Source organism: Canis lupus, chromosome 25 (assembly GCF_011100685.1).
Source record: "Canis lupus familiaris isolate Mischka breed German Shepherd chromosome 25, alternate assembly UU_Cfam_GSD_1.0, whole genome shotgun sequence".
Taxonomy (NCBI): Eukaryota; Metazoa; Chordata; class Mammalia; order Carnivora; family Canidae; genus Canis; species Canis lupus.
The window spans coordinates 13,919,835-13,936,334 of record NC_049246.1 but is presented as its reverse complement, the minus strand read 5'-3'; the positions used below and the strand labels follow the sequence as shown (position 1 = coordinate 13,936,334).

Below are 16,500 nucleotides of genomic sequence, written 5' to 3'. Positions count from 1 at the left end.
TTTGAGCATGCTGGTATAAAATGGAGCCTCATGATGTCACCTAAGAGGGAAAGTATACTGCTTGCTTCCATTGCTGGATACACTGTGGCTGTTTTTGCAGGCTTGAGGACCCTCTGTGTAGCTTACGCCGACCTCTCTGAGCATGAGTATGAAGAGTGGCTGAAAGTCTATCAAGAAGCCAGCACCATATTGAAAGACAGAGCTCAACGGTTGGAAGAGTGCTATGAGATCATAGAGAAGGTAATTACATGCGATACAGTCATTGCATGCCCAGTGAGGGGCTCCGTCAAGGACTGAACAAAGTCTTTGGACAGGAATCATTTTGCCATATGGCCACACTCCCTTTTCCTGTGCAGATCTTAACCATTGGCTTTTAATGATGTCTTTCTTGCTTTAAGAAACACTTAGTTTTTATGGGCTACCTGAGAGGTCGAAGCACCTTTAGCTAAGCGTTAATGGTGTCTTAAGAAGTATCAGGTCAAAAACAGTGTCAGTGACTTTCAGGGCTTACCTCAGGTTAGGCTTAATGAGATTGCTCACCCTATTGAGTTACAGGAGCCTTCAGAATGTGTAGGCTGGTTGGACATTGTTCGTTCTAAGCATTTTCACACTTACTCTAATAATAGCCACCTTTGCCATAGCTACTCCACATTGCTTACTTTGAATTTCCTTGTTGTTGCTGCTCTTTGCAGTTTATCCCAAGGCATTAGGTAGCTTTCTAGGTATCAGATTCCCTCAAATCTGGCAGCTGGATTTTACCTTTTCCTGTTTCATATCAGCAACCACTGGCCCATTCATCTTCCTTCCAGTTTCTAGAACTCTGAAGTCATTAGCTTTTCTTATTCCTTGTGTTTTTTAAAATTACTCTTGACCTTTTTTATACTACATTTTTAAGTTTTATATTTACTTGTTTGTCACTTTAATGGAATTTGGTAGGAGTAGAGCTGGATTCAAGTGTTCGTTTGCTCCACTTCACTGGAAATAACCAAAATTACTTTTAGAATCAGAAAACGATTGCTTAGGTGATGGTCCCGTGCGGCACCAAGCCTGTGGTGGCTGCTCGGGAGGTACTCTTTACCCACAGTTGGGAAATCAAGCGATGGTGCCCTATCAGAGGAGGACTCGGGAGGTAGGTGAGTGCTTAACAGCCCTCTGTGCAGGGGCTCTGCAACCTGTCAGAGCAGCAGGCAAGGTCAGGGCTGCTGATGCATCTCCATATCCTTGTGAATCCACACCCATCCTCGCTGTGAACTGGCCCTCCATGGGCCTGGAAGAAGTGTAACAGGGGCCACATTTGATGGCTCTTCAATCTTAAGATAATTTGATATTTTCTTCTCTGCTGTTAAATTGTTAGCATCACCTGTCTCTTAGGCTTGTATTGTCAGATAAGTATTATCATCTAGAATCAGTTTTTCTCCTGTGTCAACCAGAATATAATATGTATGTTACTCATTAGTGGAGTGAGAGGGAAGGGCTTACCTACTATGAATGTCCTTGGGATGACTGGCCCATAGTCTTTACTGCTAGGTGATTTCTCTTCTAACATGCCCAGGGACCAAGAAATACATGATGAATGCTGGGTTGCCTATGTGTCTCGAGTGGTTCTAACATTGCAAATAGTTTTGAAATGCCACACATGAAGTTATCAGCAATTAATCAGCAAATTAATTATCTGCAAACAAAGTATTAATATAGAAGAAATAAGAGAACTGTTAGAATATTTTGACTGCCTTTTGGCATCAGTTTTGTCATTCATGTTGCTCTTAAGTATGGACCAGTCATTAATTGAAGTTCTTTTTCTATCTAGAATTTACTGTTACTTGGAGCCACAGCCATAGAAGATCGCCTTCAGGCAGGTGTTCCAGAAACCATAGCAACGCTGTTGAAGGCAGAAATTAAAATCTGGGTGTTGACAGGAGATAAACAAGAAACTGCAATTAATATAGGTAATTAATTTTAAAATTTCCTGATGCTGGTTTCATATTGTTTTGAAAACATCTTTAAAAGTGCCTAAGGTTTCCTCAAATGCATTGACAGATGATGTTTTAAGGCCAAGAAAAGTTTACCTAAATCAAATGAAGATGTTTTAGTGAGCATTATCTGCCTGTAACATTAAAACTATTGTATCTCCCTGAAATGTATTAAACAAATTTATTTATATAGGATACAGAATTCAAGATTTGATGAGTTTTTCTTACCGCTTTCTTCACAAAATTCTAGTCTGAGACTGAGATCATGTTTTTGCTAAGTGTAATATGCATTATAATTTTAAATAATTATAAGCACTTGAATTATTTTACCAGCTAATGGGTCTTCCAAGAATGTTGTATCTTTCCTTCCCTTCCCTGTCTGGATTGGTAACCTCTTTGCTTGCTAAACATCACAGAAATGAGAATTGAAGAAAGGGAATTTTAAGACCAGATAACTTCATTGATGTTAAAGAGGCACATTTTCAGCGTGAAAGGAGTTAAAATGACTAATTTGAAAAGATCTCATTTTTGTTATTTAAGTTACTCAAAAGTTATCTGGTACTTCTAGCACCATCATGGCATGACAAGCCCTGGTGCATATGTGATAAAATGAGTATGTAAGGACCCTACCCTCTGAAGTGAATTTTTTTGTTGTTTGTTTAGTAGACAAGAGTCATTTAGTCATTTCTTCGCAAGGTTGGGCTCATGCAGTTGGGCTCCCATACAACCAAAATTAAAGTCATAGGCAAGTGTTATGTGATTCATAAACAGTCTCTGAAGCTTCAGGTACAGACTTTGTCTATTGATTTGTATTGTCTTTCAAATGCATGTTTCTGGACAAAAGTCCATGTTTCTGTGCAGATCCCTCACTACTACTAGAAAATAAAAACCCAGAGTGTGTAGCCCTTTGGTGATGTCAGTGATGTTTTGTAAAATGAAGGTGAACACCTGCTTTTTGTATAATGGCCCCCTCTCTATGTATATATGTTGTCTCTTCAGGTATGATTTCCCATATAAATTTGGGCTAAAACACCTGCTACTGATATGTGGCTCCTGTTGTTCATATAGGGTACATAAAGTTGGCCGCTGCCCTGAAATGCTGGAAATTTAGGGGAGTGCTTTCTGCTTTCTGAGAACAATATCAAAGAAGTGAGTAATGCCTTGAGTTAAAATTGCACTGTAATGATAAGATCTGGAAAACAGAGCTTGAGTGTTCCTGCTGGACTAACCTTTTTATGCATCTAGCCCCAGATGCCTTCCTTAAGTGCTTTCTTGTGTTTGTTGTAAGAAGCAAATGTGAGGGGCGCCTGGGTGGCTCAGTTGGTTAAGCGGCTGCCTTCGGCTCAGGTCATGATCTCAAAGTCCTTGGATCGAGCCCTGCATTAAGCAGCCTGTGCAGCAGAGAGCTATTTCTCCCTCTGCCTCTCACCCTGTTCTTGCCCCTCTACCAAATAAATTGTTTAAAAATCTTTTTAAAAAAAAGGCGAATGTGAGTGCACTGGCATTGTACTAGCTGGAAAAAGGCCACTGTCTGTCTCATGACCTCTCTGCCCTGGGGCAGCACACACATCCCTTTTCTTGTTTGTTCTTTTTGTCATACCTGAGTGTATCAGAGTCTGGAGGAGTTTGGAATGGACACAAATGAAAGCAAATGAATTCATGGGTTTATAATTCATAAAGGAAAGCTTGACTCGAATGCCATAAGGCTTCTCTGAGCCTTACAAGATAATTGATACCCAACCAAAGACTTTGTAAAAATAATGGTTATATTATTCTGTACTTTTTTTTCAAAGAGAGTATAGCAACATTTGTAGTTTGAGTACTGGAAGCATTCATGGCCATTGGATATTTTAAAATTGAGCTTTCTTAGCAAATACTCTGTGCAAGACCACAAGAAGTTGATGCTTCCTGCTTATATATAATAATATAAAGCTTTATATTATATAAATATAATAAAGCTGATGACTTTGCTGAAGTCTTGTATTCTGAAGGCTTTTTTCTACTCCCATTTTTTTTCTAGTGTATCAGGATTCAGACATATCTTTGGTGTTACTAAGTATGCAGCCAACAGCCAGGGAACTGATATTCTTTGAAAGAGCTTTGCCTGAATTACTTTTTCCCTTTGTATTCAGAATTCATTGGTAATCCTGGGCAGTGTCGAGGAATTAAATGTCATTTTCTGATTTAGGATATCTGTTGAGCCTGCAAATGATGCCGAAGGCTCAGCAAAGTGTAGACATCCAGACGTTGTGTTAGACTTGTCCATGCCAGACCACAGGTGACAGCTATAAGCAGCATGAGGTCATGCTCCAGATACAGTATGGATTGTATGCCTGTTTACTAATCATGTTCCCATATCCTGGGTAATATGAGCCATTATTGATCTGTCTTCCATAATACTGGATATTCTGTACATTGTAGTGCATTCTATCTGCAGTTTTGAGCACTCAGAAGATACTTGGGAGAAAGATCAAGTGTCTGGCAGTTCTACTTCTCCATGAAAGGAGGACAAGAGAGCAAATTCATGGGATGTCTGCTGAGTGCCAGCACTCTGCTAGGAGTGCCTTCTGAATTCCATCTTCAGTCTACATACGAATGGTCTTACAGCTCAAGGGGGGAAATTCAGTGTTTATGAAGGTTATATTCTATTTAATGACCAAGTTGGTATGAGGTCTCAGGACTCTTCACTTCTGCTGCAGGGCTCATTTTAAACAGAATCACATGGCTTTCATATAACTGTTCTCTGAAATTTGAAGACTGGGAGACAATGGTCTTGTGTTTCAGCCCTTCCAGGATGCACATTGTTATCATATGTCAACGTCCCTGAGATAGAAATGTCTTATGACTGTTGACTCTTACAACTTAATCACATTTTCTTAGTGTATGTATAGTAAGAGTTCACCTTTAGAGGTGACAGTATGTTTGTTGTTTGGGGTTGTTGACTGTCTTCAGCATTGCATTTATCTATCACAGTTTAAGAGACATTTATAAAATGTAACTTTTAGTTGTAGCTTGGAAATATTTAGTCAAATTAAGTTCCAGGGTATTTGTGTGTCTCTTAGGAGCCAATGAATACTATGTAGACAGTCCTCTTGCCTGTGGGTTTTAGGTAGTTTGGAACTGGCATGATGCCAGAATCCTGCTGTGCTGGGCTTGAATGTATGCTAACTAGCTGTGTTTCAAGGAGTTGGCAATTTTCTTTTTTAGCTTAAAAATTTGGCATCCGTTAGTCTAAAGTGAAATTTCAGATGTAGCCTTTGTGAATCGTGTCATTTCCTTATTACCACTGAATAAAACATCTATTAAATAGGTATACAATAGATGTGAAGTCTATGGAATCTCTAATTTTTTTCTAATGGATGTAGGATGAATGAGAACAAAATCCTAGTGTGTATTTCATTTTGAAGTCATTAAGTAGGAAAGAGCTTTTATTATAAACCATTTCTAAATTGTTGTTACTCATTTAATACTTTTAAACCACATCTTACAGTCTTAGAAGTTTAATTTTTTAAAAAGTGAATAAATATGGTGCCTGCTCCTCCTATTATTGCCTGTAGCTTGCCTTGCCCACTGAAAGGAAGACAAATTTCTGTTTTCAGTGAAGCTGGGACATTGGTGGTGGTCTCAATCTGAGTGTTGCTTTTCACAAAAAAGTCAGCCCCGTTATTTCTTGATTACCTGCAGCTGGGGCATTGTTGCCAGATGCTGTACTCTAGGCTCAGGGAACTCACATTCCCTAATTGGGGCAGGAATTAATTCTGAGACAAAGCAGAGAGTCAAGTAGATGAGACAGTACTAATTGTGCAGGATAGATATTAAGTATGACTAGTGTTAATAATAGTGAATGTTGGCTATAATGTGCCAAATACTGTGCTCAGTTCTCTCTGTCAGTTTTATATTTGATTCCTTGGAGATAGCCATCAACCCTTTTTTAAAGATAGAACTGAGGCACAGAAATACCAAGCAACTTAGCCTAGATCACAAAGACTATGAAAGTGCTGAACATCTGAGCATGTACCTGTGACAGTTGATATCGACTTCCCAGAAGGATAAATATATGAGTCAAAAAAGACCAGGGAAGCTTCATAGATAACATAGGTTTAAAACTTGAGCCTTTAAGAATTTATTTAAAATAAAAGGCATTAAGGAGGAAATGTGATGTGATGAGCACTGGGTGTTATAGGCAACTGGTAAATTATTGAACTCTACATCTGAAACTAGTGATGTACTATGTGGTGGCTAATTTAATTTAAATTGAAAAAAAAATGAAGTAAAAAGTCTGAGCATAGAATGGGTCAGGACAGTCTAGTTTGGTGGGGGGAGAGGGTTCGTGAGGCAAGGCTGAGGACATGTGCTCTTACCTGTGATGCAGCTGTACTGAGAAGGATCTGGAGGGAAAGCTGCCTAGATATGTGGTTCTGTGGATGAGTCCTTAGCTTCCTGGCTCTCTGGATTATGGAGAACTCTGTACTGAGCCTCTTTGACCCCATCTGGAATAGATTAAGAATACCACCTTTTATTACCCATTCCTGATGTCTGGCAATGTGTTTCATACCTTTATCCTCAAATATTGATCAGACTGTCTCTGAAAATATTTAGGACCAACACACTTACTGAAGGTTTAGAACCATGCTGAAGCCTAGCAATTGGTAGCTTTTTTAAACTGACCCTAAGATACATGGTTAGTAAGGACAAACTGTTCCTAACCCTTCCAGAAATGTCTCCAAAGAAGTCTGGATTTGAGTATCTTTGACAATGTGAATTTATCTCAAAAGAGAGAGAGAATGACTGCAAGATCTGAGAGATTTGGTTTGGTGATACTTTCTAGCATGGATGATTATTTTCTTAAAACGAAGTCCTGTTCTAAGTACCATTAAGTCTGTAATGTTTTGATTGCTTTGAATATTGGTTATACTCAGGTAGTAGAAAGACTAAACACTTTTGTAGTATGCTGTTAATTTCAGCTACAGTAAAAAGTGAAATCCCAGAGGTTCTTCTCTCATTGATTTTTATGGTCGTTTTTTTAGATTGCAAGATTAAAGAACTAGACCTCAATTTACAAGTGTGGATTGACATTTCATACCTGGCTCTTCTCCAAGAGTTGATCTCATTTTATCCACAAACATTAGAAATCAAGCACACCAAACTGGGGTTGACATAATTTAATTTGCCACATTAGCTAAGTCACAATTAACTGTGTTTAACTTCCATGTTCTGTCACTGCAGGTGTTCTGTGTGATAATTCTCTAAGCAGAATCTCACTTCATTTTCCAAATTAAAAAAAAAAAAACACAAAACCTATTTCCAGAAACCTTTAGTTTTGTGTTTTTAAATTCATGGATGTGTCAGTGGTTTTATTTCTTGCCTCTCCTGCAATGACTAGAAAAATACTTAGAGTTTTTCCATAATATCTTTGTGCAGCTTCAGTTGTCAAGCAGCATTTTGCTGAAACTGAAAAATAGAAAATAAAGCAACAAGCTAGGGTTTAAAAATTATAGCTCACTTCTGCAGCTGTTGTTCAAATCTAAAACTACTGGCAAATCCTTTTGCATTAGTTATACTAAATTCGTAACAGTCTATGTTGCATGAAGTTGCTTGAGGTCTCTGGGAATATAAAGAAGGAGTAGTCCTCCCATAGTGGGATATAAGTAAAGGTGCAACATCCCCTATTGTAAATGAAAATAAAGTGTAGACCTCCCTTCTGGACCTGATCTAAGAATTGATAGGAAAAAAGAATACATTTGTAAAATTTTAATGGTAGACAAAGACTTCAATTATGTCAGTCCTATCAGGCAGAACTTTGAATGGCATTGTGGGAAAGTCTCATTTTTACTCATCATTTTTGTTAAAATATGGACTTGAACAAGTTTGAAGATGTATAGAAAATTGTTTTGTCTTTCTTCCCTTTATTTTGTCTTAGAGGTTAAACAGGCATTTGCCCATGTGGCATTATGATTTTAAATCATTCAGTTTGTTTTAGTTTTTAAGATAATGTATAGTGGTTTTAACAAGCAAAATAATCTCATTTCCTTGAGGTAACTACTGTTAACGGTCTGGACTATATCTTTATGGTATTGCTTTAAAAAATATTTGAATGAAAAACCGTAAGTTTGTGCTTAAAGACTTGTGTTCTGAGGTGATCTACAAAGTATTCTTCTGAAATGGCAGTTGTTAGTGAAGAATATACTTTGTACATTCCAAAATAAACAAATATTTATTGTCTCTCTCCTTCCTAAACAACAACAGCAAAACAAGTTTTTTCTTGGTCTTAATTTTTGTGTGTCTTGAATCTATTTGGTGCCTTTTAATAGGGTTTCCTCAGCATAGGAAAAGCCCTATTGAGTGGAATTGTCACTTAAATGCAGCAGCTCTGGGACTTGCCATTAGTTAAATGCCTGATTCCTTTTCCACTTAAATATGCCATCTGTGGGAATGGATATTTTAGCTGTTATGTGGAGGAGGATCCAGGGTCCTACTTGCCTTGGGACAGCACTAGTTGAGCCCCTTCCTTGAGATTGTCACCCAGATAGATACTTGCTCAGAGGTTGTAATTCTCTGTGCTGATGATTCATTTCATGTTTCTGAGAATCATTAATCTTTTATCTTCAGGTGCTGAGGGGGAAAAAAAAAACCTGTGAGTGCCAGTTTTCTAGGTGGAGGGATTCTTTTCTTGCTTTTTCTCAACGATATAAATTGAGATTGGAGGTTGGTGAGAAGTGCCAGCTCTCTCAAGGGACACCGAGGGTAGCTGGAAAGAAAGAGTCCAGTCCTGACAGACATCCCAGGTCTTAGGATTTGCTGGACCTGCTCTTTTCTAGTATGCTACTTTGAGGGGCGGATCTCTCATCCTGGTCTGTGGTATCACACAGTGTCTCTAGGTATTTTGGAGTGGATTGCAAAGCCTGAGTAGGGAAGTGGTTCAGAGGAAATATGTTCACCTTCTGAGAGGAAAAGTAGAAGAGTATCTTCTTTAGCCTATAATGATAATTATTTTTAAATGTGATGGAAATTATTGATAAGAATCAGTTTTGGAATATGTACTTTTGTTCTAAAGCTTTTTTTTTTTTAACTAAGGTTTAATTCTTGAAGTAGGGACTGCTTTGAACTTGGGTAGGAAAAGTGATTCCCTTGATGTACGTAGTATTCCTTTGAAATCTGTTGTGAGAGTTACCTACTTTTTAAACAAACAAATGAATCTTGATAGTAGGGTAGACTTGTTTATGCTGATTTGGAAGCACCATTAGATTCCATGTATCTTCCTAAAGTGTTAGCTGTTTTTAAAAGATAATTCAAAACTTACACTGATGTTATACAAGCATAAATAAAAATCCACAGAAAATTGACAAATACTTGTTTTAGCCAGTAGTTATGAAGACTTCCCCAGCTAGCTCTATTCAAGCTGTCTGCAAGAATCAAAATCTACTTAAAGAACTTATATTTCCTACCCTGCCGCTTGTCCAATTCCTTTGTCTTCCCCAACAGGCTTAAAAAGGTAATAAGAAAGCTGTAAGAAGGGAGGCTGAATTTAAATAGCTATTGAGGGACGCTTGGGTGGCTCAGCAGTTGAGCACCTGCCTTTGGCCCAGGGAGTGATCCTGGAGTTCCTGGATGAAGTCCCACATTGGGCGCCCTGCATGGAGCCTGCTTCTCTCTGTGTGTCTCTGCCTCTCTCTCTTGGTCTCTCATGAATAAATAAATACAATCTTAAAAAAAAAAAAGCTATTGAAAAGTGATGAATTCATGGAAGGAATGATAAACTAACTCACTTGTGTTGCTCTTTATTCAACTCTAGGATATTCCTGCCGGTTGGTATCACAGAATATGGCCCTTATCCTGTTGAAGGAAGATTCTTTGGATGTAAGTGGTTTTTCAAAAGTAGTGTTTGTTTTTACTGTATTAAACTCTTCGTTTATTTATTTCTATTGTAACTGATAATGAGAGTTTTTCTTTTTTAACTAAAAAACAATTATAAAACTTACTCTCTTTTGTTATTTATGAATAGTTGTCATAAATTCCTATCTTTAAATACCAAAAATAGTAAATTTGGAACACTGCTTCATGATGCTTTCCTTTGTTTATCTAGAATTGTGCATTTAAAATGTGAATGGGACCTATTTTGATTGGCTAAACGGTGATGGTTCACTCCAGAATAGGTTACTAAGGAGACTTGTGGGATTTTCTTTCTAGCACACATTTTAACAAAGGTAATACTCATGTGTCAGGTTGTTTGAATTTATATAGGAGTAGGCTACATATACACTTAATTCCCCTGACATTCCAATGCCACATGGAGGATTGAACAGCATGGTTCTCTGAGCATTTTATAGACCTGTACAGGCCCAGTCATGACCTAAAGCCTCTGATGAGACCAGGGGTGGGAACTGATTTGAGTTTAACCAGTGACCTGGGAAGTAGTTTGATATGGAGAAACCATCTGAGCAATGAGATTCCATTTGTCAGGACTTGTCACAAGGGCTTTACTTCTTGGAACCCAGGACCACCCTTCAGGCAGTATATTTAAAGCCTCTTCTAAGCGCAGATGACAGGGTTAGTGAAAGGAAAGAGATATGGTGCAGGACATTTATACTTGCAGATCTGGGAGGCCCCAAATCCAACTGTGAAGGCCAACACATGCTCTACCTCTTCAGGACTCCAAAGGCAGGAGTCAGGGGGTGAGTCTGTGTACTTTCCAAAGCACCATTGGCAAGATACTGCTCCATGGCTTGGGAGCTTCACCCTTGAATGAATCTACATAGCCTATGAGCACACCCAGAATATCTGTGCCAGGAGCTCCCTTGTTTGCTGATGATCCTCTAGTTCCAAGGCATCCACAATCTTAAATTAAGTCTCATATGGTCATAACTCAGAAGTGAGGCTATAGTTTCCTTTCATGCCAGGGGTTCTATGGAATCCAAGAGATGGACTTTGATGTTACATAGCACTCTAAGGCCATAGGTTCAAATTTGGACTTTTGGTTGACCTAGATCAAGGAGTAATTTGTGAAACCAAATAAGTTTCTTGGGATGTGCCTGGTTTCTCTTGACAACCTGTTAAGAATTCTTCTTCCTAACCAGTGTTAAACATCATCTTTTTGTATAATGACTTTCATGTACTCAGTATATGTTGAACAGAGGCACAATTTCTATGTACTTTTTTCTGTTCCATACTTACATTTTACATATTTCTAACTAGAGTCCTTTGCTTCTTTCCCCTTCCCCTCCTCCCCTTTCATTTTGTTCCCTGCACCTCATTCTTTAGTCAGGGTGAAGGCATTCCTGTTCTCAAAATATTTCATTTGGTAGGAATGGAATAAAAGCAGAATACTAGGGAAATAAATTAGGTATATAGTAGATCCTTGTGAAGCTCCCAAGTTGAGCTTTTTAGGTTGTAGAGCTCTGAGGTTGAAGCAGATGAGAGAGAAACAAAGGAAATGACCCAAGAATTAGAAACATTGGATCTAGCTTCTCTCACTTCATCTCACATATAAGTGCAAGCTCATCTCATTTACTTCACTTCTTAAAAGGATCCTAGTCCTGAGTTTCCTATCCAGTGTTTCATATTTATTGTTTCCAACTTTCTAGCTGTTTACAAGTCTGGTGTCGCAGTTACTTTTTGATGTCTAGAAGCAGAATTTGATAAACCCACTTCCTCCTCTGTCAGGTCATCTTTAATAAATACTAATTTCAAGTTTGAAGGTCTGCACCACTTGACTTTTTCTTTGCTGCTCCTGGAACTTGGCCAGTTGTCTCTGATTTTGAGAACTCTAGGGTAACAGCTGGCTCAGAAAAGAAAAGAAGAGTAGGGTGTTCTAGGGAAGAAGCAAGAGGATGGCTGGAAAAGCAGAGAAAAAAATATCATAGATGATAATTTAAATAACTGCTTTGATGCTGCTTGTCATAGATAACTGGCATTTTTTTCCCACTGGTGGTAAGATCATCTTCTTCCTTGAGGATCCTTCACTGCCTTGAGACCCAAGCAGGTGAGGAAATCACTACTGATATTCCAGCTTACCACACCCATGCAGCTGGTACTGCGGGGGTAGAATGTAGTATACTTCCCCTGGTGAAAAGGAATAGCTCTCTTTTTTCTGTCTTCCAAATCTTACACAAGTGTATCTTGTTGATAGAATCCACCCTGAATCCTGTTAATAAGGGAGTCTGGGAAATGCTGTCTTTAGCTTTGCTGTCCTTGCAATATAGAGAAAAACATAGAAGAGGATGGAAAAATAGATCGTGAAAATCCGTCAGCAAACAATATTTAGTACTGGCGAATTTGTAGGCAAGAAGGGGGAGTCAGGAGTACCCAGAATGCTATGGGACCTCACTGATGTGGTTGATTTTATAAAGGTCTTTAACATACAACAGATCCTTTACTTTGTAATGACATGTAGAGTCACCGTGAACACTTTGTGTGCCACTCAGAAGTTTGTTTCTGTTGTTCTCATGGCAAAGCACAAAACAGTTGTCAGACTTAATAGCATATAGTGGTTAAGGAAGCAGGTTCTGGAATGCCTGACTTCGTTCAAATCCTGATTGATGTCTGTGCTTAGAAAAGTCTTTGACTCACAGCAAATTCTCCTAGTAAGTCATAGTTACTATTTATTTTCTATTTTTCTTTTACAAAAACCCACTTTTCTAGTTTGGTCTCTTTTCTAGTGACAGGTGGCTCCATCGTAAGTTACCTAAAGTACGTTTACAATATGTAAGCACACATTCGTACCCACAGTATATACCCACAGGTATACTGTCATTTGCTGCTTCCAGATGAAGGTGAAATTACATTCTTTTTTTTTGGCCGAGTATGGCCAAAATATTGGTGTGTGTGTGTGTGTGTGTATGTACCACATCTTCTTTATCCATTTATCTGTTGATGGACACCTGGGTTGTTTCCATGTCTTGGCTATTATAAATAATGCTGCAATAAACATAGGGATGCATTTATCCTTTGAGTTAGTGTTTTTGTTTTCTTTGGGTAAATGCTTAGTAGTGGTTTTATTGAATAATATGGTATTTCAGTTTTTACTTTTTTGAGGAATCTCCATACTGTTTTGTACAGTGATTGCACCAATTTACATCACCACCAATGGTTCACGGGGGTTTGCTTTGCTCCATATCTTTACAAACACCTCTGTCTTTTTGATACTAGCTATTCTGACAGGTGTGCGGTGATATCTCCTTGTGATTTTGATGTACATTTCTCTGATGGTTAGTGATATTGAGCACCTTTTCATATGTCTGTTGACCATCTGTAAATAAGTCATAGAGATGAGAAGTCTGAGAAATAGCATAGGGGATACAGTTAATATTGTAATAATGTTGTTTAGTGACAGATGCTGACTATACTTATCATGGTGAGCTTGGAGTAACGCATAGTATTGTTGAATCAGTGTTACATACTTGAAACCAACACAACATCATATGTCAATTATACTTCAATAATTAAAAAGAAGATGAAGGTAATGTTTTAATGCACGCTATGATGATGGCTTTTTTTTTGGTAGGAAGAAAACACTTGAGAAAGATATGTTTAGAAATGCTTGCATTGCAGAAAATGTGGGTTGTATATCTTAAGCTGTGGACAAAACCGCTTCTCCAATAATTAAAGCTCCTGTGTGTTGAATGCTTCTTTGTGAGTGCCAGATGCTCAGTGTGAGTTCTCGCTCTCAAACTTCCTAGCAATTCTTAAAAGTAGTGAAACTAAAAAAAAATAAAAAATAAAAAAAAAAAAAGTAGTGAAACTTTCTTCTTTCTAAGGCTGGTAGTAAGATATTTTTTTAAAAATTCCTCTCCCTTTTTTCCCCCTGCCATCCCAATAATACTTATGTACTTGGTAAGATCATTTATAACTATATTTTTTCTTCAACATCTTTTTTGTGGTATACTAGAAATGTTGCATGAGCAAGTTTTTATCTGATTTAATTTAGTCATGTTAAATTAATAATTATTTTAATCCTCCAAAGGTACTTAACATTTAAAGGGCAGAGAGAGGGATGCCTGGGTGGCTCAGTGGTTGAGCATCTGCCTTCAGCACAGGACCTGATCCCGGAGTCCCCGGATCAAGTCCCACATCGGGCTCCCTGCATGGAGCCTGCTTCTCCCTCTGTCTCTCTCTGTGTCTCTCATGAATAAATAAATAAAATTTAAAAAAAATAAAGGGCAGAGAGACTGTTAAGTTTTTGAGGAATATAAATCAGGATGAAGGGAACATGAAAAGCAGAAAGAGCAGACATTACTCTGTTACATAGGTTGGTTGGTAATTCTCTCTGATAGGATGGTATTTGAGCAGAGGTGGAGGGTGGGAGCCTGGGTGCTTGTCTGGACAGGGGACTGCACATCTCCCTTTGCCTGGGATAGTTTCAGTTTATACCTGTTGTCCTGGCATATCATCATCATTCTATATCTAGGGACTAGTGTCCCAGGAAGGTGGTTCACCCAAGTTCCAAGGCTGGTGCCTTCCTACTCTCTTGAGCAGCAAGTTCAGCTGTGGAGTGTGTGAGGGAGTCAGAGAAATGGCAGGAGCTTCACCTTGTAGTTTTGTAGGTTGTTATTATGACTTGGATTTTATTCTGAATGAAATGGGTGGTCATTGGTGGAGTCCGAGCAACAGAGTGATAGGATGTGATTTACTTTTTGACAGTATCTGGCTGCTAGGATGGGTGTAGACCTAAAGGGAGGTGGAAGCAGGAACAGAGTGCCCAGTTAGCAGGCTGTTGTGCCAAGCCAGGTAGGAGGTGATGGGGAAAGTTGGATCAGAACATTGGCAGTGTTGGTGATGGGAGGTGGTGAGGTTCTGGGCATAAAGTATTTTCACAGTAAAACTGACAGGATTTGTTAATATATTGATGTTGGGATTTAAGAAGATAGGACTCTAAGGGTTTAACTCTGAGCAACTAGAAAGATAGAGTTGCCATTTCTGAGATGAAGACTGTAGGAGGAGCAAGTGTAGTTGGGGGAATCAGAAGTCTTTTCTGGGGATCCCTGGGTGGCGCAGCGGTTTGGCGCCTGCCTTTGGCCCAGGGCGTGATCCTGGAGACCCGGGATCGAATCCCACATTGGGCTCCCGGTGCATGGAGCCTACTTCTCCCTCTGCCTGTGTCTCTGCCTCTCTCTCTCTCTCTCTGTGTGTGACTATCATAAAGAAATAAAAATTAAAAAAAAAAAAAAAAAAAAAAAGAAGTCTTTTCTGGGCATGTTAGGATTGCATGGTGATGAGATATTGCCAGGCAGTTGAACATACAAGTCTGGGATTCAGAGAACAGGTCCAGGATGGAAAGAGATTCTTGGGAGTAGTCAATAGTCAATGTACCATTTTAAACTCTAAGACTTGATGGGACCCTCAGTATTGATTAGAGATGGCAGAGAGGTTAAGAATTAAGCTCTGGGGTTGTAGGGAGGCCTGGGTGGCTCAGTTGGTTAAGCATCTGACTCTATTTCAGCTCAGGTTATGATCTCAGAGTGTGGGATCAAGCCCCCCATGAGGCTCCACACTCAGCGGGGAGTCTGCTTGTCCTTCTCCTTCTGCTCCTCCTCACCAATCTAATGCACTTTCTCTGTCTCTTTCAAACAAGCAAACAAATAAATACATTCATTCATTCTTTTTTTTTTACATTCATTCATTCTTTTTTTAATATTTTATTTATTCATAAGAGACACAGAGAGAGGCAGAGACATAGGCAGAGGGAGAAGCAGGCTCCCCGCAAGGAGCCCGATATGGGACTCGATCCTGGATCCCGGGATCAGGACCTGAGCGAAAGGCAGACGCTCAACGGCTGAGCCACCCAGGCATCCCACATTCATTCATTCTTAAAAAAAAAAAAAAAAAGGATTTAGCTCTGGGGAAGTTTATTGTGTAACAGATTAGGAGATGAGAGCCAGCAAAGGAGGCCAGACGGATGTGGCCATTGAAGTAGGAAGAGAAATAAGAGGTTGGTATCTTGGAAACCAAATATAGAATTAGGGCTTTAAAGGGATCCCTGGGTGGCTCAGTGGTTTAGCGCCTACCTTTGGCCTAGGGCGCGATCCTGGAGCCCCAGGATTGAGTCCCACGTCGGGCTCCTGGCATGGAGCCTGCCTCTCCCTCTGCCTGTGTCTCTGCCTCTCTCTCTCTCTATGTCTATCATAAATAAATAAAATCTTGGAAAAAAAAAGAATTAGGGCTTTAAGAAGGACAAACAACTGTATCAGTTGCTACTTTACAGATCCAGTGATATGAGGTCTGAGAATTTGTTACTGGATTCAGCAAGTGGAGGTCAGCAGTGACCTTTTAAGAGTTGTTTGGGAAAAAAAAAAAAAAAAAGAGTTGTTTGGGGGGTGTTATAGAGGTAAATGTCTGATTGGAGGGGGTTCAAAGAGTTGGGTGGAGAAGAATGGGAGAAAGAATGTATAGAGATTACTGTGAGTTTTAACGGAACTTTTGACAGAACTCTGGTTGGTATGGTGACCTCTTTCCTTATTCTGATAAGCAAGTTTATGGGTAATTTATTCTTCTATTAATCTATCATAAAATGTGATATAAAAAATAAATTATCAAC

At 39.0% G+C, this 16,500-nt stretch overlaps 1 protein-coding gene across 14 annotated transcripts in view; it reads left to right on the top strand.

Moving 5' to 3' along the window:
• The window catches only part of ATP8A2 (ATPase phospholipid transporting 8A2), a 574,503-nt gene that overhangs the window by 193,513 nt on the left and 364,490 nt on the right, over positions 1 to 16,500 (top strand). For all 14 annotated transcript variants that reach the window (XM_038573452.1, XM_038573457.1, XM_038573456.1 and 11 more), the window contains 3 exons: positions 101 to 240; positions 1,808 to 1,946; positions 9,763 to 9,827. In XM_038573452.1, the coding sequence (XP_038429380.1) occupies positions 101 to 240; positions 1,808 to 1,946; positions 9,763 to 9,827 (344 nt within the window). The remainder of the gene's footprint in view (positions 1 to 100; positions 241 to 1,807; positions 1,947 to 9,762; positions 9,828 to 16,500) is intronic.